This window comes from Hermetia illucens, chromosome 4 (assembly GCF_905115235.1).
Source record: "Hermetia illucens chromosome 4, iHerIll2.2.curated.20191125, whole genome shotgun sequence".
NCBI classification, from domain to species: domain Eukaryota; kingdom Metazoa; phylum Arthropoda; class Insecta; order Diptera; family Stratiomyidae; genus Hermetia; species Hermetia illucens.
Genome location: NC_051852.1, coordinates 35971251 through 35998392, shown reverse-complemented (window position 1 = coordinate 35998392; position 27142 = coordinate 35971251). Strand labels below are relative to the sequence as shown.

The 27142-nt window shown below is 43.6% G+C and overlaps 1 protein-coding gene across 2 annotated transcripts; it reads left to right on the top strand.

The window, feature by feature from the left end:
- Positions 1–66: 66 nt before the first annotated feature.
- Positions 67–27142, top strand: LOC119653423 (ras-related protein Rab-18-B). Of its 2 annotated transcripts, none has more exons than XM_038058000.1 (3): positions 67–425; positions 12730–13165; positions 26632–27142. In XM_038058000.1, the coding sequence occupies exons 1-3, from the start codon at positions 358–360 to the stop codon at positions 26722–26724; spliced, it is 597 nt and encodes a 198-aa protein (XP_037913928.1). In that variant the 5' UTR covers positions 67–357; the 3' UTR covers positions 26725–27142. The 2 variants fall into 2 exon arrangements, with proteins under 2 accessions (XP_037913928.1, XP_037913930.1); XM_038058002.1 differs by lacking the exon at positions 67–425 and adding an exon at positions 700–946.

The following is a 27142-nucleotide window of genomic DNA, read 5'->3' as shown; positions in this document are numbered from 1 at the left end:
GTACTAGAGTACGCGGATTCAAGTCCAATTCAGCTGACTCTGATAAGTAAATTCTTGGAGCGAACGAGAGAAGAGCAAAACATTTGTCAAAGTTGTCAAATGAACAGAAGTTGACGGTGCGGAGTTTCTGCAATATTAGAACATTTTTAGCCACCGCAGGGGAGCAATTGCAACATTTTCCAGTGGATACCGATTCCCACCAATGATAGGCATCGCGCGAATACGACAATAGCGACCAGTGTCGAGCATTCGAGCCAAGTTTCGTGCATGTAGCCAAAGTTCTCGTTCGGGTTGTGTAGTCAATTGTGTAGTATTTCCTCGTGTAAGTGCTAAGCAATTGCGTCGTAAATATCGAAAATGGGTGATAATTACATTACAACGCTTAAGATTTTGATCATCGGCGAGAGTGGCGTCGGGAAATCAAGGTAAGATCGTGGGAAAATGCTTCCAGAGGACATTGTCCATCTTTTCGCCTATTGGACTTCGCCATCGATGACGGCATCCAGAAAGGGTTTGTTGCAAGGTTTTCTGATCTCAGTGGAGACTCGAACCAATTTGGAGCGAGGACACGGCTTTGTTTGGAAAACTGGTCAATTCTGCAAGGACGTGCACAAAATTATTAACGAAGATTTTAGATTTTGTGAAAATATTGCATCATTGACTGAGTCATTGTTGGAATTTGTAAACCAGAAGATGGTTTGTCATAGTCTTTGCTGTATTAGACAATTTTAGCTCATTTATTTCTATAAACAATGTTTGTTTGGTAGTTGCGCGGGAGACTTGTTGAATGGCGCCAACCTGTCTGGCTTCTCCGACAGCGCTTATCCTTCCTAAACGAATTGTGGTGATTTTGTTGTGCGAGTAATTATTGTTCACTGAAATTAGGAATAGTGATATTACCAATTGTAATTTATGAATTCAGGTCAGGAAGGACTCACTGAAAAGGGTAATTTATTCCATTCGAGGAGTGATCCAAAAATGATGATAATAAATGATAAGTAAAGAACGTAGATCAGAAATGTGTTACAGACGTGTACGGTTTCGTTAAGGACAGAGGCAACTCATCAGAAGCTGCCTCTGAACTGGAAGGAGCGTGGTCGAAGTGATCATGGGTGCGCCTAGTAATTCTAAACAAAAATTATTTCAGCTCCGGTCGACTTTTGGCCACAAATATTAGACGGTTCTTCCCCTGAATATAATTCGCATCCATGACGTGTTTGCGCTAATCATTTCGGCGACGTTGCTCCCAGGGCAGAGGCAGAAAAAGCGTTTGATGAGTCGCATCTGCCTTAGTAGTTATCAGGGTCCGGTCCGTCATCAAGTGGATGGCGGATTCAGGGCTTCCTCAATTCGACCTACTTTGCAGAAGTGCCGGACACTGTCCCAGGACGTGTATAGAGGTCTCATCATCCTCCTCACAAAACTTGCAGGCATTGTCCGTGGATATCCCTAGCTTCCCTAGGTGATAGTTCAGCCGACAATGACCAGTGAGAATTCCCAATATGATTCGGAGGTTCTTTTTGGTGAGGTTTAAGTAATCCTTTGTGCGTATGGGTTCATATCCCCTAATCCATCCCTGGTAGGCCGGCCCAGTATAGTTCCCTCAACCGTTTCTCTTCATTTCTTAGATTCATAGCCATGAAACCGTTTCCGAAGGGTTCTGGCCCGTGTAAAGGCGTCCCTGCTCCCTTCTTGGCTAGTTCGTCCGCTGCCACGTTGCCTTCCAACCCCAGCATCGCCTGCAACCCAAAGTGTCCAGACCTTGTTGGACGAGCCGAGTGTAGTCCGTCTCTCAAGGCACTCCCATACCAGTTTAGAGTTCACTTGGTTGGACCTAAGTGCCTTCATCGCTGCTTGGCTATCGGTGAGAATAGCTATGTTCTGCCCCCTATAGTTCCTTTGCCGATTAAAGGAGGCACATTTGTCTATGGCGTATATTTCCGCCTGGAATATGCTAGTGTACCTGCCCATTGGCTCAAAGTACATTTTCCTTGGACCAATGACACCGGCACCCGCTCCCTCTGCTGTGAGGGTTCCGTCTGTGTATCAAGTAATCAGTTGCTGGTGTGTTTCAAACTTCTTATCGAAGTGAAACCTCGTTGTCATGTTATCCCTTGGTATCAGTAATTCGGGATACCGCCTAGAAAGAATATCAATTTTTCTTCGATTTAGGCAGCTCCCCGCATTACTAATACTACCAGCCATCCTGAATATTGCCCTCCTTGTCTGCATCCGTATGTGCAGATGGAGAGGGGTTAATCCCAGAAGGACCTCCAGAGATGCCTTTGGGCATGTCCTCAATGTCCCACTGATACACACGCAAGCCAATCTTTGGAGCTTGTGTACTTCCCTGGCTTGTGTGCCGAGTTCGGTTCTTTCTGCCCAGATTACCGCTCCATAGATAATCATCGCAGTATATATCTAAAGTAGTATCTTCGGGCTGCAACCCCATTTTTTTCCTGCTATGGATCTGCAAGTCATAAGAGCCCTCGTGGCTTTCCGCCAAGTGTTTCCGACATGTGTCTTCCAGAGTATTTATTTTGGTCTAGCGTAATTCCCAAATATTTGTCCTCTGCTTCTCGTTTCACCTCCATTTCATGTAGTGTTATGGCTCTCAGGTGATCAAGTTTACGTCTGCTAGTGAATGGCATTATGGTGGTTTTGGCTGGATTGACTCCCTTAGTCCAGTTTGGATTCTATCACATAGGATATCCTCATATTTGCCCGTACAGATTAAAACAATGTCGTCCGCCTTACCCTGGACTTGTATTCCAGTATTTTTTAACACGTCCAGGAGTATATCCACTACCATACTCCACATCAGCGGCCTCCACCCTGTGGACAGCCTTGAGTGGTGTTCATGATAATAGAATTTGTACCTGTTTGTACCTCTATTTGTCTGCTTTCTAGCATTTTGACCATCCAGAATGCCAAGGTGTTTCCCACTCCTTTGCGGCTCAGGGCATCTTGTATCTCTGTGTGCGATGTGTTGTCGAATGCTCCTTCGATATCTTAGCCTAGCTTCTGAGCAGGCCACTTTCGCTAGTTTCTAGCTCTCCTCCCTTCCCCTTTTATTCGTTGTTGGGGTGTCAGGCAGAATGAACCATGGGGAAGAACCCCGGGAAATGAGTTCTGAGAAGCAGGTGTACCCTGTCCTTCTCATTCTCGGTAAATGTTTCATCTTCCTTTTTCAAGCACACAGAAGATATTCCCCCGTCTTTGGCTACAGCCTTGTACAACCTGGTTGCTTTTGTGATCTGTTCGGACCCTTCACAGAATTCCCTAAAGCTGTTCCGTTTCGCTTCCCAGTTGAAGAGTTTTCGTGCCTCTGTTCTCATTCTGGCCAGGTTCTTGTTCCACCATGATACATCCCTTGATGACTTGACTGTTTTAGCCGGAAAGCTGGTCTCATATGCGTCAATGACAATTGTGTTGAGGTTTTCCACCACCGTTTCTAATTCCAGTTCGCTCCTGATGTCAGCGTCTCCTTGAAGTTGGGCAATGTTGTTGCTCAAGTGCGTTGCGTAGGATTCCCAATCCGTTCACTTGGGATTCCTTATTATTTTTCTATTTCGGAGTTATCCTCAATGTCGAATGTATATTTCTAACTTATTGGTGTCGGTGCTTCTCCAGACTTCGTGGCGGGCGTTGGTTTCGCAGCCGAGAAGAAGTAATAACGCCCTCTTTTCGCAATACTTCGTCAGTTTTGCGACTTGTTCCGGTGGACCCCGGATTTCGTCTCCTGGGAAGTATCCCAATGCCACAAATATCTCTCGAGTGCTCCTCCCGGCTTCCAATGAGACTTGGATAGCCACACGGTTCCCGGTTAAGAACTCTGAAAGACGTATGTATTTTAAATTACGTCTAAGAATTATGCAAGCTCTTGATTTTTCACAAGAGGAGTCTCAAATTACCTGCATGCTTCCTCCTTGCAGACCGCATCTGCCACCGGTACACCCAGGGCTCCTGAGCCAGCACTATTCCAATGTTCAGCTGCAGATGCAGCTCTCGCATGGTGGAGGTTTATCTGGGCTATTTTAGTGCTGGCCATTGACTCCGTTATTGTTTGGAGCTCTTCTCCACTGTCGGAGTGTTGCTCTCCTCTTCCAATGTGGCGCTTTCCTGCGCATCGCTGTCCACCCTGAGCCCTGGGAGTTCTAGGTCTAGGTTGTTCAGCTTCTGCTTCTGACTGGACAACAGGTCTACTTCCCTGGTTTATCCAGTCCTTTCCGCCTATATGGCTTTCGGGATTTCTTCACGGACCTCGGTATGTTTTTCACTTGGTGTCTCCTCCGAGGTATCTTTCCTCGGCTTTTCCCTGTGCACATGCACAGGTATGTTGCCAAATCGGTAGTTGATCGTGAGGAGTTTACCCTTGCGCTCCACCTTGCTTCTGAAGACTCTCCATAGTCGGGTGTGGAGATCTTCATTCTGAGCGTTTAGGAGGCTCATAAGGCCTTCCGTTTCTATTGCCGCGGCTTTTGGCAGAAAAACTGTCACCATGTGGACTCCTGATATATCATCCCCGGCACATGTTGGCAGTTCCACCCCTTCCCAGCCTGGCAATCTAGGAACTATGGTTCTAACCCATTCTGCGGTATCTTCCGTCGCACAGTCCACCAGTGTAAGACCTGGTCGAAAGCGAATCCCGGTGAACACCAGTTTCGAAGTCCAACCCTTGATCATCTGCCTGACGACAAGGTCCTCAATGATTTCCTGCTCCTCACGAGCGAGTATTTGCTCGGGAAACATTGTAGGCAGTATGGCCAGTCGAATGCCCTTGACCGCACTAGCATAGCTAATGACGGGCTTCCTGGGTCCTGCCTTCGCTCCTGACCTGCCCGGGATTTCTCCCCCCTTGGATTCAGGTTTGGATTTTTTTGGGAGCATTCGCTTCATGCGGGCTGATCTCTGCTGCTGCTCGCTTTCTCGGCTCCGGTAGAGATGGCTTAGGCGTGTCCTGAGGCTTCTTAAGGGCCTCTTCTGGTTTCAGGCCTTCTTTCAGATAGCGCAGGTACTATTTAACACCGGCGCCACTGAGACCTGTTTCCTTCCTGACGTCTGTTATATTTATCTCAGACGCGCTTTTGCTGGTCCCTGCTCTTTGAGCAGTGGTGTTCGTCGGCTGTTGTCCATGCAGTATACCAATGTTAACCTTGGATCCACTGCTTGACGTCCCAACTTCTCCCTTCTTGGGTGTAATCACCTGACTCTCAGTAACTCGGAGATGTGCCTACGCCTGATTAACCAGTTTTTGTGCGGTACGGGGCCCCGCTTGTTTGGTTTTCGTTTTCTTTCCTTTTTTGTACTCATTTGATTCACACGAGTATGAGGGTAAAGAGGTCCGCCGTGCCACAGCCTCCCGTAGCACGGTAAGGTCTAACTTACTCACTTAGGCGACTAGGTATCAGTGAGGCTCCGTTCGAATACAGTCAGTTACCCCCGAGTGCAAACTATCCATGGGCACGGTTCGCATAACACCCTGGATTAGGGGAGGTGTTTTTCGACTCCCCAGTCTAGATCCGTAACGTTTTGTTAATAGTAGTGTCACCTGGTACAGGGTGTGGCTATCACCACTCACTAACGGTCTTGGTAGACGAGAGGCTTGGTCCCTGAGAAGCCACGCACCGTCCCAGAGGAGAGACAGCTCATCCTTAGAGAGAGATAGGTTGGCCTCAGGGAGCTATGTTCCGCGTCAGTCTATCCTGCACTGCTTGACCCCTCTAGTCCCCTAACAAGTCAATACATTTACTCCTTCTTTTTCTAAACCCAGGATTCGTCTGGAAAAAATCTTTATTTTGACCATCTAAAAATGTCTTTCCTATTATGTTCAAATTTCGTGCTTCGGAGGTGTTTCTTGTTTAGTTAAGTTAGTTTAAGATCGACCGCTTGCATCATTCAGCCACCTTGCTGGGCTGCAGATGCACTGAGTAATCCGTCTGAGAATATAGATGAGGATTGGGCCGCCATCAAAACTGCTCTCTTCCCGGTCACGCTTCGAATCGTGGAAGCGGGTTAATAGATGGAAGGAATTGAAAGTCCTATTGATCACTTCGAGTGATTGTGGCCGAGACGCTCTCGAATTCCGAAAGTGCAACGTATTGACAAAAGGGAATTTGCTATTGCGCTGGTCAGGTAATTTTCGCTGGCAAGAATTGTTTTTTTGATGGCATGGCCACCACGATTCACACTTGCGTGCATCCGACACACAAGTTGCTCGTTTTGTCGCAACACTCCACCTTCAGGGAGGTTTTAGCGAGGAACCAGATGTACGGCTCCCTGAACCCGGCTGCCCCAAATCAAAACAGACGAGTCGCGGGGCTCTCGCTCTGGCCGCGTTTTCTTTCTGGATGAAGGGCTTTAGTCGAGCGAAGAGCCGTTTGACCGTGCCACCGATGTTGAGGCTATAATAATGTCGGTCTCGCTGGAGCACTTTGAAGGGGTCCTCATAAAGTGGCCGCAGCGGTTTCTGAGGAGTGTCCGTCCTAATTAGGACGTACAGAATTGAAGATCCCTGGGCACGTCAGCTACGGTTTTCGCGTGGTTGGCATGTAGTGCCGGCTTTAGCTTTGGCATTGCGTCCTTGAGCAGACGCGACAGACTGGTAGCGTTGCGTCTCGACCTTATTTCGAGAATAGGGTCGCTGGGGAGTCTCAGGTTCACCCTGAATACCAGCTCCCCGGGGCTTGCAGCAAATTCTTTGCAATTGGCTGTTCAGAGGCCCCGAAGAAAGAGTGGCTGGACCTGCGACCAAAAAGGGTTGTCTTGGGCCACCATATCGGCCTTCAGTATCCTGTGCTACCTTTTCCAATTCTGAGAAAAGGGAGGACTCGAACTGCATTCCCTGGTCGGTGATTATAATTGCCGGCACACCAAAGCGTGGAATCCATTCTCGACAGAGGGGCTCTGCAGATTGTGTAGTAATGTCTTTCAGAGGTACCGCCTCAGGCCACCATGTGAACTTATCGATGATTGTGAGGGAATACCTGAAACGGTGTGAGTCTCGCAAAGAGCCAATGATGTCGAGATGGATTGTGTGGAAACGCTTGGTAGATCGAGGGAACACTTCTACTTCTTTTCTCACATCCTTTGTAGTACTTTGTGGTGACTAACCGATTCGTTGTCCGAACGCCTGGGTACGCCAGATTGTGAACGGTGTGAAAAAGTTCCTTTCGGAAATCGGCCGGAATATATGGCCTTGGTCCCTTGTCTGAGATCTCGTAGTATATACTGGGTGTTGAGCCGGGGGGGATCTTGACTTTTGCAAGACGTGACAAAGCGTCAGCAACCACGTTATCTTTTCCAGACACGTGTTGAATGTCGGAAATGAACTGGATGATAAAGCTCAAGTGCCGAAGTTGACGAGGGGATGCTTTGTTTTAAAGCAAAACTGAGTGATTTGGGTCCATGAATAATGTGAAAGGCCTGCCTTTAAGGGAATACCGGAAATATTTAGATTGGATTCACTTTTTGGTGAAGAGCAGCACCTATGGCAGTGTCTGAGGCATCGACGAATATGACTAGCATTTTGCTGAGGGAATCCCAGAAGTGTAGCATTCACCAGCTGTTGTTTGGTGACCGGCCTCAAGGAGACATTGAAAGATGCATTAGAATTGTTCTAAATGGTCGGATTCAGAGGAAGGTGCGACCAGAATATCATAAAAAGATGCGAAACAGAAGTTTAGATTTCGCAGCACAGAGTAAATCTTTGAAAGGTTTTCGCTGCGTTGTATAGTCCAAAAGTCATCCTAGTGAACTCGGACGGCATATTGCCGTTTTCTGAATGTCTTCGGGAGCTAGAGGGATCTGATGGTATCCCTTGACCCCCTTGAGTCCAAGGTCAAATGGTGGATGGGATATCGGTCTGGAATCGTCTGAGCATTTAGATGTCTGTACTCGCCACAAATAAAAAAATACCCTGCTTAAGACGTTTTTCGAACTTTTTCCGGGTAACTGCGAGCTACTGCGGTGGTGATGGATTCACCTTAGACAAAAATGGGCAGTAGTGTTGATGTGGCGCTGAATATCATGCTTAACGGGCTCAGAGAGACTACGCTCTCTAGTGATATTGCATTATTTTTTAAGCAGTGCACGAATAACGTCTTAAAAATCGTGAGCAGGATGAGCTAAGGAAAGTTGTGGGACTCCTGACTGAGGGATCCATTATATCGACTAGCAAACTATAGCGGCACAGGAAATCCACTCCTAAGATGGGAATGCTGATGTCCGCAATTATGAAGCGCCCACTCAAAAGAGTTGCAATAATTGCGGTATTAAATTGTTATGCCGGGATACGGGAAGAACGGAACAGCGCCTGTATCGACCAGGTAGTTGCGCCGGCCGAAGGGGTTGTAGATTGTGAGGCGACGTGGTGGTGCATTTCGGGTAGCAGTTGCCAGAACTCCAGGGCAAGTGTGACTTGTTTGGTAAGAAATTGCAGGGGCTGGTAAATTTTTTAGTCTTTTCAGCGCATCTTCGCTGGTACCAGCAAGCGCTGGTACTTGCCGAAGGTCCCGACGACCTACTAATTGACCGCCCTTTTCGGGAGGCGGATCTAGACCTACAGTCCGAACGCAAACCACCGACGGCCTCTGCCAACTCAGAGATGGTAGCTGTTAATGCTGTCAGCATCTGCTGCAGCTGAGCCATCTGGCTTGACTTGTCGCGAAACTCCTCACCAACCACGGGTCACACTTGGACCTGGATAACGTATCCAGAGACCCCGAATCCGGACATGTCAGGATGGTCTGTGTGCTCTCCGGGAGCCTCCGCAGCCATAAAGACTGTAGTAGTTCGATGCCGACTTTGTCACCACCCAATTGCTTCATCTTACGCAGCAGTTGGCTTGGTACACGGTCATCTAGCATTGGCTCTGTCAGTCAGTGCTTAAATTTAGCGTTTTACGAGCTGCTCTTTTAATTGCCTTCAAGAGCCGTCCTCGAGTACGTCGGAGACAATTTCAACTGCCTCCTCGTCCAGCCCGACCAACGCGTAATTGAAACGAACGGCATCTGTTGTGACGCTTTGGTTTCAGCTTTACGTGCCAGCCATTCGTTGAATTTTCCTTCAACCACTCGCTTGCGTTCTTCTTTAGCTTTCTCTTCTTCATGTAGCTTTGCGGAGGTGAAACAAGACAAAGTTGGATTGGAAGCTGAAATTGGTTGGAGATTTTGTAGAAGTACGATTGTGGAACACTTGCTTATTCTCAACTTCTTTGTATTCCTCGGACAAGTTTGGAGGCTGCCGAAGAGAAACCATTTGCCAACGTCGTCGACGGTGGCCCTACTAAATTTCTTATCCACACCAGTGATTGCTGCGGATGAGATGAGGGCCGAAAAACAATTTTCGTTGTTAAAAATTGTTTTTCAATTTCAAAAAAGGGTCCCCGTTTTGAGTGTGCCGATTGGTGCTGCGTGCTCCCTGCCATTGCAAAGATAATAGCTAAAATAATCCTGGAACGCATCAAAAAACATTCCAAAAGCTTGATCGACAGAGACAGAGGTTTCTGCTCCGGATAATCCTGCGTTGACCACATCAACACCTTGCGGATCATTTTGGGAGAATGCGCGGAGTTTAGAATTTTGCTTCACCTGCTCTTCATTGATTTCGAGAAAACTTTCAATAGTGTGAACAGGGAGTGTATCTGGCTTGCTCTACGCAGAAGGGCCATTCTGGAGAAATTAATAGCTATCATCATAGCGACCTATGGTTTTGCAAATTGTCACGTGTTGTACGGAGATAAAATCTCACAGAATTTTGGTGCATGATATCATCGATATTATTTCTTCTTGGTATTGGTGATGTTCTTCACGCTGCTTTGTCCGGAGGACGTGGACGATGACATTTTCCCTCAAACACCACGGCAATCAAACTGTTAGATGCGCAACTAAATTCTCGCTGTTTTTTTTTTTAAAAAAATGCAACTTGAAAGTATTGCCCATGGCTAGCTTCAACTTTTCATCTCTCTGGCAGAGCTTGAATATCGTTACAAATGTTCTTTTCTTAAAGCTATCCACATTTTTGGATGTCTTCATATGATCGGAACTGGTGGTCAGCCAGAGCATGCGCCATCAAACGGAACAAGTAATAATCGGACGCCACAATATCTGGGGAATATAGCGAGTGGGGTAAGACTTCCCAATTGACCGCCTGTATGTATGTTTTAATGGGTTTGGCAACATTAGGTCGAGCGTTGTCATGCAGTAGAATCACTTTTTCGTGCTTCTGCTCGTATTGTGGCAGCTCTTTGCGCGGGGCTCGACTCAGTCGCATCAATTGAGATCGGTACCATTCCCCAGGGGTGACATGGTCCCACCAAATACACAGCATAACCTTCGCAGCGTGTATATTCTGCCCAGCCCATGACGTAGAAGCAAGATCCGATAGTTCCGATGGCTTTCTTTTCTGTGGATTGCTGTAATGAATCCATTTTTCATTAACCGTCACGATGCGATGAAGAAGCCCTTTCCTTTTTTGACGGTGGAGCTCTTGATCACAGGTGAAAAAAAAAAAAAAACGAAACTCAACGTTCCTTGAGCTCTTTGTCTTTTAATCATTCCCAACGTTTGCAATCACTTGGAAATGGCTTAGCGGGTAACTTCTAATACCGAAGCAACCTGTTCCTGGGTTTGGCACGGATCCTTATCGAGCAATTCCTAAAATTTCTACTCGGTTTGAGAGGTTAGTCGTCAAAATGGAAACGACCGTCTTCAAAGCGACAGAACCAATAAGGGCACATTGTTCACTTAGAGCAGCATTTCCATAAACTCTCGATGCGCTTCAGCCGCCGTTTTCTTTGAATGAAGTAAGAAAAGTAACATTTCTCGCAAATGGAGATTGTTTGGCACAAAATCAGACATTTTCACACCACTAAAAGTATATGACGCCAGTGTCAACGCAGTTTGTCTTAGCTTGGTTCGTGACGTTTTAGGTAATGTCAAAATCGACCATTACTTACCACTGAAGCCTGAAACCATCTATTGAGGGTTGGTTTCCAACACTTTTGCTCAGTGGATTCTTTAATTGTGTTATTGAGGGGATAAAACACCATTTGATTGGCAAGGAAGCAATCCAATATGGAGAGTGCGGCGGAATGTTCAAATTACCGTCCGATTCTGTTGCTATTCCATACCATGCAGAGAAAGTGTTTGATTGTGTGTCATACAAGCCCAGGTATGCATTGTGACAAAATCTACTGCCAGAGTAATTTGTGGGCGCTAAATTGTTCTACCACGACCCGAAGGGTAAAGTTTCAGCAAATATCCGTGTGATTGTCGCTGTTGATCAAGGAAGCGCTTTGTTGCCACTCCTCTTTTCTTGTCATGGGCACTATCACACGGGATATTCAACATGCAGCGTACTAAACACGGCTTTATGCATGATATTTTCTCAGCATTTCAAAACAAAGCTGTTCGCCCAAAAGTGGAGTGATCGTCTCATGCATCTGAATAAATCATGACAATGAAACTGGCAGTGATCTGCCCAGAAATGAGTGAGTTAAGTATCTTGTTTCGGTGCTCTTTACCAAAGGTGAAGTGTGCCATGAAATCGCTTTACGCATCAGTGCAACCTGGATAAAGTTACGCTCCAAAACACAGTCTCGTTCAACCTGTCGTTTTCTAAGATTTTGAGTGTTGGCCGGCTACTAAAGGCAATGAGCCCCGTCTTGCGGTGATGGAGACGAAGATATGTTGCGTCAGTGGAATAACATGCTATGATCCCATCCGAAGAGAAGACATCCACGTTCGATATGGGGTTGCACCCATCGTGAAAAAACGCAAGAGATGTGTCTTCGAGGGCACGGTCATCTAAACTGCACTGACGAGTTCCAAGTTGATGGGAAACAACCCAACCCTGATGGAACCAGAGATAGGTTGGTACGGTAGATGGTGATTTAGATCTAGACGAGATGATGCCGCTACTGAACGGCATAGTTTCATTACAATCCGGAGAATAGATCATTTGGCCAAATTTTATAGGCGGTTCGGAATCTGCAATGATTTATGATCTTGCTTTCCATGCAAAACAAAAATTAATGAGTTTGCGGCGCTGTGATTGTCAATTTATTTTTGATGCAAAAATACGAATACTCTCACTGACTCTGGAAATTACCCTAGACTACAAAAATAGACAGCTTAAAGGCTATTTCGAGGAAAATTCGGAACCTGTTCAGCTCTCGTTGCAAGGACTACGATGCCCGCAACAACTTTTGAATTATTTTCAAATGCGTAACGTTTGCAATTGCCTCAGATATGGCTACTACTGGTATATCAAATCTGCTTTCTGTAATGAAAAATCGGATGAGTTGTTTAATGAGAGTAGGTGGTTAGGTGATGGGTGGAGATGATGACCCACAGTTGTAATGTACACTGCAACTGGACTGCTTTAATTAACTTAGATACAATATTTGTTTGGGACCATCTAAAAAACTTGATATTTTCTGGGATGACGTTTTTCAAAGCAGTGAAATGAGAATTGAAGTGCTTTAATTACATCCCCCGCATTGTAAGAGAGGGAGGGAGAGTAAGCTGGCAGAGATATTTGAAAATATTCATGTACAGCCTGTAAGAGTGTATAAGACTTTTTAAATTTGTAAATTTGTTCAGACTCTTAAAATAAATTAAGCTTTCCAGATATTTCTCTTCTACTTTCATTTCTAATTAAATTAATTTTTAATAGAAATTGCTGCAGTAACTTTATTAAAGCAAACACAACTTCTTCTCATTTCAGTCTCATGCTTCGATTCACAAATGACGAATTCGACTCGGAGCAGGCTCTAACAATCGGGGTAGATTTCAAATCGAAAATTATCGAGATTGACAACAATTGTGCAAAGTTAGCAATTTGGGACACTGCCGGCCAGGAGCGTTTTCGCACTTTAACACCCAGTTATTATCGCGACGCACAGGGCGCAATACTTGTTTATGATGTAAATAAGCGAAGTACATTTCAAAAGTTGGACTCATGGCTACACGAGCTGGAAATCTACGGCACTCGACCCAATATGGTTAAAATGGTTGTAGGCAATAAGATCGATGTACAAAGTCGCGAAGTAAGTCGAGAGGAAGGTTTTAAATTTGCAAAACGACATAGGACGCTGTTTTTGGAAACGTCGGCGAAGACGAGTGAAGGCGTTAAGGAAGCATTCGAGGAAGTAGTTAGAAAGGTAAGTGGTATTATATGAAAAATTTAAGGAGTAACTGTTAAGTAACCAAACTATGTCTTATTTTTCCCGTTCCCAAAGCAATATGAGTTCTTCCTGATATCGGGCGTACTCGTTAGGAAACAGGAGAGGGTACCTTGCTAGGCTACTTTTCAGTAACCTTTAATTAAATCTGAATATATAAACCCACGTCGATTACGACCTTCGAGGCAATATTTAAAATTCATGATGTTTTCCAATATTATTTTATTCCATTACTAAAATTGGCTTATGAGTTTATGGTGCACGTGTTTGACTTCTGTTCACTTTTATGTGATGAATAGAATGTTTCTACAGTCCAGCACTCATGATCTCAACTAGGACTCGCAAGCGGTCGTACAATTATGCCTGCCAGCATGACTGTCACGAATTCTTGTAAAGTGTTTGCTGTCGTTCGGTTCTCATCAATTTTAAAAGCAACAACCCATTGTTAGCCGATTGAATATATAAATGGAAACACCTTTCTTATTTCAAAGAATAGAAAGAATGAAATACGGATCCATTAAATGCATAAAGCTCTGTTCGTAAATATTACGGTGTAACTTCTTGGCCGAAATGGGATAGAGTTAGCCTTTCTGTATCGAATTGATTGCTTTTTTTCAACTCGAGTGTTTTCAGTAATTTGTATGCAAGAACCGATTTTCATTGAAATTTAAAGGACAACATAGTGGATGAGGAGCGGGGTGGATTAGAGAAAAGTTTGACTTTGTAGCAGGCTCGTATATAATTTGCACATTTCAAATTTCATTTCGTTCGGAAGTATTATCAAGAAGACACGCATGCTGGTGTGATTGATATTGATGTTTATTGATTGTGCATTCCATTATTTGTTTGAAAAATGTATATCTATAAATAAAATGCAAAAACACGGACATTGTTCGAAGTGACCGAATGACCAGCAAAGATTAAAATTGTCTGAGCGGCGGATATCGAGTGTTTTATGATTTGCGTTGCGCGAATTGTGATTTCTAAGAGATTAGATATTGCCTGCTATTCGTAGTTTAGTCTAAAATTGGTAGACAAGTAGCTTCCTCCAAACTACAATTTCTATTTTTCAATGTAGATATAGCTACATATATAGCTACTTAGTAGCTTTGTGCTGATGAAAGGGGTAAGTTGCTCGCGAAATATATATCTACATTCAAAAATAAAAATTGTAGTTTGGCGGAAGCTACTGGTCTATCAATTTTGTGATTGCTACTTGGAGATAAGTGATGAAAAACCAATCCATGTTATGTTATTACGGCATGATCCTTACCAGAACTACCCTCGTGTGAGCTGCTTTCAGTAATTGTGCATACCAGTCCTTTAAGACCATCTGCAAAAGTTACAATAATAATTTTTTAATAAGAAGCTGTGATTCTTGTACTAGGAGCATTTCAAATTTCATTTCGATTCAAAGTCCCAGGGACGCCCCCCTGTGGTATATGACGACGCAAATCACGAGTAGAATGTGTGTGTGTGTCAATAACCCGACTGCTTTCTACATAATCTGCATCTGCATCCAAGATTTTCATTTATTTCGATGTAGATGGGTGGAGGGATTCGTCAGAGCCCTGATCATTACTGCTGAAATGATAGATTTTGCAAAGGTTGTACATGGTTCGAACAATTGAAGGAGGCCTTATAAGGGGCTTATTTTTTACGACCATTTCCTCCTTTTGGAACGGATGAAAGCACTTCCACATTTGGGTTTTACTAAGAGATTGTTTTTTGCTAGTTGTTTTTATCAATTAACAGTTTCCACCACGTACAAGACAAAACTTCAAAGTCGAATTTTCATCATGATCAACGGTGCAACGGCCGGTATCCCCTCTTTTTATCCAGTGTCAAAACTAAAGAGCCTTTTAAAGTCCTAATCGAGAGCTTTCGTTTGATACCCTATGCTCTAACCATTTTATCAAATTTCATCACAATAGGTGCAGTCGTTTCTGAGAAAAGTGCGGTGACAGACAGACAGGGAGTCGAGTTTAATAAGGTTTTGTATTGAACAAACGCACGGTAGGGCATCTTCTTATTTTAGACCATTTTCGATGGTGAAAGGTCTTGAGAGTGATCCTGCTGCTTTGTCTAGCCTCGCACACTGGCCAGGGTCAGCCTAGTCAGTCTTATGAATTTGGTCGGTATACCGAATTCTTTCATGACCATGTACAGTTTTACCTTTGCTATGCTATGATAGGCGCCCTTGAACTCGATGAAGAGATGGTGGGATTGATGGACATCTGAAATCATAAAAAACTTGTTGTTTCTTTTTTTTTTCGTTGGTGTGGATATTTATTCTTGCAAATACCGATATTTCGGGAACCACTTGTTCCCTTCATCAGTTGAGAGCTTGTTAGAACTGATGAAGGGAACAAGTGGTTCCCGAAATATCGGTATTTGCAAGAATAAATATCCACACCAACGAAAAAGAAACAACAAGTTTTTTTATTATTTCAGATAATTACTCGTTGGAAACACCGCATAATTTCACTCAGATTGATGGCCATATTTCAACAGTTTTTCCATCGTTTGCTGCAGAGAGAAAATCTGATCTGTTGCTGATTTGCGTGGAGTGAAGCCTCTTTAATATAGGCCGATGATTTGGGGGGCACATCCAGCCTAGTGTGATAATGGAGAATATCCTATAGATATGGTACTCAGCTACGTGATTACTCTATAATTTTCGCACTGCGTGATATCCCCCTTCTTATGTATCGAACATATAAAATCTCGTCGTCAGTCATCAGACATTGATACACTGTTCCAAATCTTGAGAAGAAGTGGATGAACCGCTTGTTGTAGTTGGTCGTCTTCATATTTAACCAAGTCCGCTGTAATTCTATCGACTCCCGGTGACTTATGATTCTTAAACCAATGAATTGTCGTCTTCGGTTGGCGAGACTTCGAACTGGCCGATATTCTGCTTGTTGAGCAATTTATGAAAATATTCAATCCATTGCTCCTATATGCCACAGCCATACTGCCATCATCAAAACAAATTTCCCTCTTTGTTCCAACAGGCTGAGCATCGAGGTGTATGTGGTTTCATCCCGTTCACTTGCACCTCTGGCGATGTTGCTCCCTGTACTTCGCGAGTTCATAGACCAGTTGACTTTTCTAGGTTTCCTTTTCCTGTCTGTGAAGTCGCTTCTCCGCTTGACGGAGCTAGTAATATTTCTCTGCGCCTGCCTGCGTTCTTCGAAATTGCTGAATTGCTAGGTCTGTAGCATTCTGTGTTAATTTGTGCAAAGAAGGCTCAACAATGTGATTTTTTTTGACGACATAGTTAACATCATATTTATTAAAATCTATAGTACATTAAGTTGTGGCATTCGAAGAATATTGTGTAAAGTTTTCATGGAGAAATATTAAAAAATAAGGCAACGGCAGCAATTATTCCTAAGCGTCTCGTGAGAAAGTAGAATTGCGGTGCCCTTCACAACTCGGTGTTGGATCATTAATCAAAAAATCAATGTTCTTTCATTAGATAATCGCTTTCCCAGGTAACGCTAGGAGGGTTTTTTGAAATTTTAATTTTTCATTTTTTGGGAAAACTTTGAAGTGAAAAATGCGATTTTTTCGAAAGAAAATTGGCTAATTTGTTATTGCAAAACTTTCAAAAGGATCGATGCAGTAACTTTCGAGGGGCACCGACATTGGTAACATGAGTTGTGAGAAAAACGCTTTGGAGTTTTGAACACTAACAAAATTGGAATAAAATGTTCATAAGTGAGTTTTATCGGCTTACCTCACACTAAATCATCGATATCAGTTCCATAAAGGATGTTGCTAACATCTACAATGTCTAAAGCACCTTTTTGCTGTTGTCAGCGACGAATCCTGCCTTCTTTAGTTTGTTTTTCAGCTTCCGTCTCCGCTCGGCTTATCGCGCCCATAGGCGCTTGGTCCACTACTGATTCTCATGCCTTGTATAACGATTAGTAAAGGAAAGAACTTTCATTGAAGACCCAAAACTGCCACATATGCTGCAATCTCATTTTTTTTTTTCTTCAGCCTTTGTCCCGTTCACAAGCGGGGTCGGCTCGTCGTGATCGGCTCTATCGAATGCCTGATCTGGGCGCAATCTCGAGGCTTTCAAATGCCCATCCAGCGTATCAAGCCACCGTTGCTTAGGTCTGTCTTTTGGTCGTTTACAATCCACTTCGATGTTCAGACCAATCTTGGCAAGTGAATTCTCGTTTGCACGAATTGCGTGACCATACCATCGAAGACGCCTCTCTCGCAACTTTTCCACGATCGGTGCAACCCCATAACGATCGCGGATATCCTCATTTCGGATGTGATCTAAACGTGTGACGCCACTAGTCCAACGTAGCATCTTCGTCTCCATTACCGCAAGACGCCGTTCATTGTCTTTTATGGTCGGTCAACACTCAGAACCATAGAGAGCGACTGGACGAACGACATTGCGGTAAATTTTAGATTTGAGACGTTCGTTGATACGTCGATCACAAAGGACACAGACAGACAGATGCTAGGAAAACATCATCTGCATAAAGCAGTGTGTAGGGCGCTGGACGTTGGATACCCCGTGTGACGGTGTCCATAACAAGGACAAAGAGGAGTGGTGAGAGGGCACTTCCTTGATGAACACCAACAGAGACACGAAGCGGTTTTGATACACCCGCCATACTTTGAATTTTACTTTTCGGATCGTGGTAGAGCAATTGAACCCAGCGCACGAGTTCTTCTGGCACGAAGTGTTGTCGTAAAGCATACCAGATGAGTTCGTGTGGTATACGGTCAAACGCTTTCTCTAGATCCAGAAAGGCAATGTAAAGAGGGCGATGCTTCTCACGGTGTTTCTCCATGAGTAATCGCGCAGCGTGTATTGCGTCAGTAGTTCCACAGTTCTTGACAAATTCGGCTTGATTCACGGTTATTTCAACGATTTCGCGAATACGGTTGTCAAGAATGCGTTCAAAAATCTCATGACATGGCAGAAGTTCCACTCAAGTACTGTGGTGAGATTTTCCTGATAAGTTGATTCGAACTCTCATTGTTCTCATTGCTCACATCGCTTCAGGTGAGCATCGGCTTGATGGCATCGAAAATGTTCTTGGGAAGAACACTATACGTGTGTTTCAACGAATCAGCTTTTTGCCATTTGCACCACCATTCTGCGCTGAGTCATGTAGATGGTTGTGGACCACACATTAAATAGTTAGCTGGTAATATCTATTGTCGCTATGGATCACCTAAGATCACCAACAAAATCAAGGTTCTCATTCTGACGGGCCATCGTCCTCTCCCTATCTGCATTAATGAGCAGAGCATGTTGCTATATGGGATTGTATATTGAAAATGATCCACACTGTCGTTTGGAAACTCCAAGCCTTTGCCTGCACACGTCTGCATCGTGCCATAGGAGTACTGGCCTGATACTATTGCAAATGAAGAACTTGGTCGGCACAGAGGCCTGTTATTTGTGGCCGATATGATCGGAAGGCGGAAGTGGCAGTGGATAGGTCACATATTAAGGAGGAGCAACAGTTGCATTGTTGATTACTCCATGTATTTTAATCTACATTCGCAAAATGGCTGACGATTGGGTTGCCCAAGGGCGCTTGTCGCAGAATATTACAGGAGAAGTGCCAGCCCCGCGGGAGTCCTGGGGGATCTGAAGTGCGTTTTAGGTAACCGCGAGCGATGGCGCGTATATCTCCCGATTGGCAAATGGCAATAATATATACATATATATAGCAGCTGCCATGTAATATTTGTTGATACTGCCTTTTGGGTGGGTTGCTTTTTTTTGTCAAGCTATTTTACTATATCCTACATAGGATGTAGGACATTTCAAATCCTCTTCATTATTTTCTTTTCATTGCTAATATTGTTGTATCATATCCGTATAAGAATGAGTTGTTAGGGTTTAACCCAAACACAATGTTGTCCGCTTTGATACAAATATAGTTGCCCCGCAAACATAAAAGGGCTCTCTGATATCTCATGAGGATTCATTGGTTTTTTTTTGAGTTCAAAAACTCATCGCTATGACCCACCGATTGAAGCACAGTACGAATAATATGAAGTTTCCATTGCAATTTATACGTCCCAATATTTAACATATTAATCATGGCCTCCGACAATATTTTGATTTATGTTACTTGCTCACCTTTTGTCTATTATTATTAAACGTCTTATCAAGAAGGCACCCTTGAAAGTTGTGGTGCTTTACAGATACTCTCGATTGGAACGTTTGCATTCAATTAAAGGGATCGAGTAATAACCAGAAGGAGCTGTTTTCGTTTGATTGTTGATTCTTTAGGTTGTTGGTCTTTCTGAAGACCGAAAAGATGAAACATATTCCTACATGACTTGTTACATTTTTCGAGAATCGCTCCTATTTCTTGTTCTTTGGCGATTCATCACCATCATCAGCGGCGCAACAACCGGTATCCGGTCTAGGCCTGCCTTAATAAGGAACTCCAGACATCCCGGTTTTGCGCCGAGGTCCACCAATTCGATATCCCTAAAAGCTGTCTGGCGTCCTGGCCTACGCCATCGTTCCATCTTAGGCAGGGTCTGCCTCGTCTTCTTTTTCTACCATAGATATTGCCCTTATAGACTTTCCGGGTGGGATCATCTTCATCCATACGGATTAAGTGACCCGCCCACCGTAACCTATTGAGCCGGATTTTATCCACAACCGGACGGTCATTGTATCTCTCATAGATTTCGTCATTGTGTAGGCTACGGAATCGTCCATCCTCATGTAGGGGGCCAAAAATTCTTCGGAGGATTCTTCTCTCGAACGCGGCCAAGAGTTCGCAATTTTTCTTGCTAAGAACCCAAGTTTCCGAGGAATACATGAGGACTGGCAAGATCATAGTCTTGTACAGTAAGAGCTTTGACCCTAAGGTGAGACGTTTCGAGCGGAACAGTCTTTGTAAGCTGAAATAGGCTCTGTTGGCTGACAACAAGCGTGCGTGGATTTCATCATCGTAGTTGTTATCGGTTGTGATTTTCGACCCTAGATAGGAGAAATTGTCAACGGTCTCAAAGTTGTATTCTCCTATCCTTATTCTTCTTTGTGTTTGACCATTGCGGTTTGATGTTGTTGGTTGATTCGTCTTCGGTGCTGACGTTGCCACCATATATTTTGTCTTGCCTTCATTGATGTGCAGCCCAAGATCTCGCGCCGCCTGCTCGATCTGGATGAAGGCAGCTTGTACGTCTCGGGTGGTTCTTCCCATGATGTCGATATCGGGTGGACTTGGATCGTACCTCTTGCATTAACCTCAGCATCACGGATCACTTTCTCGAGGGCCAGGTTAAAGAGGACGCATGATAGCGCATCCCCTTGTCGTAGACCATTGTTGATGTCGAATGGTCTTGAGAGTGATCCTGCTGCTTTTATCTGGCCTCGCACATTGGTCAGGGTCAGCCTAGTCAGTCTTATTAATTTCGTCGGGATACCGAATTCTCTCATGGCCGTGTAAAGTTTTACCCTGGCTATACTATCATAGGCGGCTTTAAAGTCGATGAACCGATGGTGCAACTGTTGTCCATATTCCAACAGTTTTTCCATCGCCTGCCGCAGAGAGAAAATCTGATCTGTTGCTGATTTGCCTGGAGTGAAGCCTCTTTGGTATGGGCCAATGATGTTCTGGGCGTATGGGGCTATCCGGCCTAACAAGATAGTGGAGAATATCTTATAGATGGTACTCAGCAACATGATACCTCTATAATTGCTACACTGTGTGATATCTCCCTTTTTATGTATGACACAGATTATGCCTCGTTGCCAATCGTCAGACATTGATTCGCTGTCCCATACCTTGAGGACAAGTTGATGAATCACTTGGTGTAACTGGTCGCCTCCATATTTAACCAATTCGGCTGTAGTTCCATCGGCTCCTGGCGACTTATGATTTTTTAGCCGATGAATTGCACGGACTGTTTCTACTAAACTTGGTGGTGGCAGTATTTGTCCGTCGTCTTCAGTTGGCGGGACCTCCAACTCGCCGATGTTCTGGTTGTTCAGTAGCTCATCAAAGTACCCAACCCATCGCTCCAATATGCCCATTCTGTCGGAAATCAGATTTCCCTCTTTGTCTCGGCAGGATGAGCATCGAGGTGTATAAGGCTTCATCCTGCTGACTTGTTGGTAAAACTTCCGCGCCTGGTGCGGTTGCTCCCTGTACTTTTCTAGTTCACAGACTTGTTGGTTCTCCCAGGCTTCCTTTTTCCGTCTGTGAAGTCGCTTCTCCGCTCGACGGAGTTCGTGATAAGTCTCTGCGCGTGCCCGCGTTCTTTGAGAATTCAACATTATTCGGTATGCAGCATTCTTCCGTTCCGTTGCTAGCTTACATTCATCGTCAAATCAGCCGTTCCGATTCCTTTTGCGGCTGGGGCCAAGTATATTTGTGGCCGTATCCATGATAACGTTCTTCAGGTGGTTGTGAAGATCATTTGTTGATGCTTCATCTCCAGGTCCTCTGTTGACTGCGGATGTTTGTGGACCGCTTTCCGCGCAAACCAGGTACTTCCAACAACCATTTCGTGTGACCCTGCAGTCCGTTATCATTTGTTTTTTCGTGTAAGCTATGGGAGCCAACGTATCGCCTGAATACGGGCTCCTTCCCTACTTGGCTGTTAAAATCCCCAAGTATGATTTTGATATCATATCTGGGACAGGCTTCGAGGGTTCGTTCTAATGCCTCGTAGAAGGTATCCTTTTCCGACTCTGCAGTCTCCTCTGTAGGGGCGTGAACGTTTATGAGGCTTATATTTCTAAACTTGCCTCGCAAGCGCAGAGTGCATAGCCGTTCGCTTATGTTTTCAAAGTCGATAACAGCAGGTTTCATTTTTTGGCTGACTAAGAAACCTACTCCGAGCACATGGTTTACTGGATGACCGCTATAATATATGGTGGAGTGGCTCTTCTCCAGGAAACCGGTCCCTGTCCATCCATCTCTTGCAACGCTGTCATATCAGCCCTATATTGGGACAGGGTATCGGCTAGCTGCTTATCAGCTTCATCTCTGTACAGGGAGCGCACGTTCCATGAGAAAATGCGCAAATCGTTGTTCCTTTGTCGTTGCCGGGTCCGTCGTTTTAAAATCCGTCCTATCCGAGGCTCCTGTTGTGGCTTCGTAACGAGTTGTCTTCCGTGTAGGGTTGTCAGCCCTACCCAACCCCCAACCTGGAGGACCAGTTGGTACAATTTGTCCCGTTTTTAGGCGCGGGAGACTCGCCTTTATCCTTCTCCGTCTGCAGCTTTTCGTCAAGAAAGAGCTCCCAGCGGTCACCACGTGGAGGTGGAGATAGGGTTTGGTAGTAGAGCTGTTGGTGTTGGTTCAGCAGGCATTTCCCAGGTTTTATGCTCCATCGTGGGTACCAATCCACGTTTCGCCCCGGGATCTATACTACCCTTTGGCGATTGCCAGTATATATGTTAGGCCACATATTTGATCCAGAATCTCGAGTGTGTGCCATCTCTGCGAGTATAATCTTCAGGTTTTCTTTCACATTTCACATAAAAACGGCGTTGCCCATCGCTGCCCCGAAACTTCCTGGAATATGAAATAGGACTCGCTCCTTCCATCTCCTTATTTTTCCATTCAGCTGAGCCTTATACTTATTCAAGGAGTGGGCTAAGACCCATGAAAACTTAGTTCAGTTTTACCATTTATCTATTCGCATATAGTCGACCTGGTGGTGATATCGGTATAGGATCTTGACTACTTTGTCGAAGTTGTCGATAAAGAGCTAAATTTGAATACTCCTTCACTAAAGAGATCCTGAACGTGTAGTAGATGCATGGAAAAAGTGTCAAGTAAATTTGCAATTGGCGATGTGAATAACGTGCAGGTGATGATAGGCCACAAGCCAGAGTATAGTCTGAATTGGAAAATCATGCTCCATGCCTTGCTGCGGATTAGGACTGATTGCAATGGAATCGCGAGGTGATGTTTTAAGGTTTGGAAGGGTACAGGAGGTTTTGTATCCTTGCAGCTGGGATATGCTTCGTTCGAACGGAGCAACGTAATAAATTTGCGTTTTTTTTAAAAAAGGTTCCCTGCTGTCGATGAATTTCAAAGGATGAAGGGGTGATTTTTACTTTCATGAATCATTTATTTGTATCGCTTCTTCTGTTCAAATATGTGAATTCTTAGCAATGCTTTATCTTTTTTAGGTTTAAGGGCGTCTTAAGTCTGGAATTCACTTGATGGCGTATCGGCTTAATTGGAAAGAAACTCTCCGCTATTTATTTTGGTTCACGAACCAAACTAGGGCGGAGTCAACTCATCAGATCTGTCTCAGAAGAAGTTTCTCTCCAATTGCTCCAATCTACCATTAAGGATTCCCTTTATTCTAAAAACGAACTCTAGTAACCACTTTGGTCATTCTGTTCCCAGGTCTGGGTTCAGGCAGGCTCCGGTCCGTTGATAGATTTCCAAAGTTGTTGTTGATTTTACAATTTCACCAGCAATAAATTTAATAATGATGTTTTTTATAATGGAGTGATAAACTGGAGCAACACGTTGTGGACTGTACGTTACTGATAAATTGTAATATTGTTGCAATCAGTAGTATTTCTTTAACCAAAATTTTCTGCTTTTGAATAGTGCGATGATTGAGGAGTAGAGTGTCAGCCTCTCAATCTCGTTCTCTGGGTTCGAATCGCAGGCGTCATGGATGTTTGCGTTCGTTTTGTGTTTGTTTCGATGTTATGAACTTATCACTTGTACAGCATTAAGTGTGATGATAATGGAACTGAAGCACAGTCTCATTGAAAAATTGAGGAAAACAAACAACAACAACAAATATACTGATCAACTTATGATTTGTTGTTATTCTTTGCTAGTGATCAGTGAATGCGATACATTTGCTTTGTTACTTTAGTTATTAAGGAAAGATGGGTTCTCCATTGAATATCTTCATGAGCTCTAGTCAAGGTAAAATGGAGTTTCGCCTAAACTAATAACTGAGTCTGATAAGGCCGCATTCTGGCCGAAAGAGGGCGTTCAATGGATCATGGTATTTTTCTCCTATCATCAATTTAACATATAAAGAATAAAAGCACTTTAGTTGCTTTTTCTTACGAAGCGATACAATTTAATTAATTTGAAATGCGTATTTCTTCCACCAGTTCTGGCCTTCTACAGTACACTGGAGTTGTATTCCGTCGCAGAAAAAAGTATTAGGTTATTGCACATTGCCGATTTGGTACTAAAATTTGAAACCACTGTAAAGCTTACACAAATTTATTTAATTAATCAAAATAGGTGCCAGTCGATTTAAAACACTTCTCCCAGTGATATACAAGAGCATTTATGCCAGTTTCGTAGAAGTCCAATTTTCAGGTGTTGATAAACTCGTCGAAAGCAATTTTGATGGCCTCTTCATTCCTAAATCGTTTTTCCGCCAAAAAATGATCCAAATGCTTAAAAAGTAGTGGTCGGTTTCGGCATATGCTTTGGTGGCTCATCAGCATCTAGCCATTGTGCTGATCGGTGACGATTGTCGTATAATATCCATTTTTCATCACATGTCACTATTCTAGTAAAGAACTGCAAATTTCCATTCGAAGAGCTGTTTTGCTCCGTAATTGTCGAGCTTTTTCACCTTTCCAAGTTGTTGTCGCGAAACTGTCCAGTTTCTCTGCAATGTATCTCACAGACTGACGTGTGTCGGATTCGACTAGCAAACGCAACTCGTCATTGTCAATCGATGGTCCTGGATGTCCACGTGGCACACTTTGAAGGTTTACGTCGCCTGACCGGAATTTTGCGAAGCACCGCCGTGTGGTTCGTTGGCTTACCGCATCAGCTCCAAATGCGCTGTTAATGTTCCTGGTCGCCTCCGCTGCTTTATGACCGAGTTTGAACTCATATAGAAAAAGTATACGTTCTTGGCTCTTTTCCATCCTTTTTTCCTTTTTATTCACTGTTATCACAACGATGGTCAGAACTGAAACGACTCCTTGATTAAATGTAGGAGTATTTATACTTCATTATCCGACACCAACAGCGCCAACTGGTGGTAGTTTGATACAGCAAAATCGCGACTAACTTCACTTGATTGCCAAATCGGCCATTTCATGTGCAACAACCTAATAACTAAAGTCTTTTTATTGTTTCTGTCAGCGATAACATCGAACTTGATAATTCTGAACGCATTAGCAGCCATAACTAAACCTTCGCTGTTTTGCCCCGACCCTGGGAATGTAATTACGTTGACACCAATATGAAGCTGAGGCTGCTCTACATAATGCTTTCCCTGTGTTGTTATACGGGAGAAGCACATGAAAAATGATCACCACGGTCGCTCAAATGCTCCAGTTTTCTTTCTTGTGTCTCTGTGCTATCATCGGGCTACTCTGGTCATACATTTAACTAAAAGAAGAATTATATCGCTGTACGGAGCAGATGCCCATAGACTTGTTAGTTAGAAGCTGGAAGTGGTAGTGGATAGTTCACACATTATGGAAGTTCGATAGCTGTCGCTTGATTGCTGGTTATCCCAGAATGACCAAGAATGGGCCACCCTTGAAGCTAATGGCGGACAACTGTAAGAGAGAAGTGTAGGCTAAATCCTGGAGGAACCTTGACATATTTCTAAAAATCGCCCACGATGGTGCGCAATTTATTTATTGTATAAAAGTTTTGTATGCGTGACTGAATCCTTTGCTTTCCTGAAGAAGAAAGAAGACTATGATTTTTGCTGTGCCAAGTTAAACAGTGTGGAGTTGATCCTCCACACTCGTTCACACTTTCAAATAGTTCAGGCTCCTCTGAGGTAATTCTTTTCGTCATGAAGAACACATTTAGAAGTTTTGTATTTAATTTGTGTTCACGCGTGTGTATATACGACCGATAAGCGGAAGTTGGCTATATTGGACAGTCTTCAAATGAATCTGAATAAAACTGAGTTTCTGATACCCGATTTCAATAAAACAAGCACTACCACTGTCAGCTGCAACGATCTGCTGAAAACTGAGAGATTTAAGTATCTCGGATAGTGTGTGATCATATCCAACTTGAGGACATCCGCGATCGATATTGGGTTGCACTGATCGTGGAAGGATCTTCGATGGTATGGTCATGTAATTCATGCTGAGGAGAACTCACTAGCTAACATTGGTCTAAACTTTGAAGTCGATGGTAAACAATGATGGCTTGTTACGCTGGAAGGTTATGTATGAGCCTCTCCCTTCCAGCAGACCCCGCTACTGAATCGGACTAAGGCTAAAGAAGAAGAAGATTGCTATATTGCTTTGATGGATTTATCAGCTCTCTTACTCATTCGTTGTTTGAATAATTTCGAGAACCAGACAAAAGGAATAATAAAATGGAGACACTTGATCGTTATTTAGGAATGCCTCGATCCAATCATGGTTTTGTATTAAGTATTTCTTTTCAGAATTATTATTGATACGAATTGAATGATGTTCATCATAACTTTATAATTTACAGATTCTCGAAACCGATTCATTATGGGAGCCACGGTATCCTGAAGGCGTCGACCTCCAATCAACCGGTTCAAATGCATCAACATGCAATTGTTAGGGGCATTCCCAGCATTTTCTATAAACAAAATTTTCACATAGGATCGATGATATTATACAAAACTAGGGATGAAAACAAAACAAAAAAAAACTTTTTAACAACAAAGGGAAAACCACAAAAAACACGTTCACTATTTTCTAAACTCTAATAATTTATATTTGCTATTAGTAAGTAAATGGAAGAATCTTTTGTTTCCCACGATTATCATTCTACGTGTTCTATGTAATTGTTTTGATTGTTATGTATAGGCGAATTATGTGACATGCATATATCTATAGTTAACGGAGAATGATGGAATACTTAATAGTGAAAATATACGTGCGCGTATGAGAAAAGAAAAACAACAAAACAACTATGTATGGTAAAGTACTGTGTAACCAAAAATAAATGTAATTATACTTTTCTTATATAAACAAAA

What these genes read in the sequence shown, in the direction of transcription:
- LOC119653423 (XM_038058000.1), top strand. Translation starts at nt 358, where the DNA reads ATGGGTGATAATTACATTACAACGCTTAAGATTTTGATCATCGGCGAG. An exon ending in AGTGGCGTCGGGAAATCAAG is followed by an intron (nt 426 to 12,729) that starts GTAAGATCGTGG and finishes TTCTCATTTCAG; the next exon opens with TCTCATGCTTCGATTCACAA. An exon ending in TCGAGGAAGTAGTTAGAAAG is followed by an intron (nt 13,166 to 26,631) that starts GTAAGTGGTATT and finishes TATAATTTACAG; the next exon opens with ATTCTCGAAACCGATTCATT.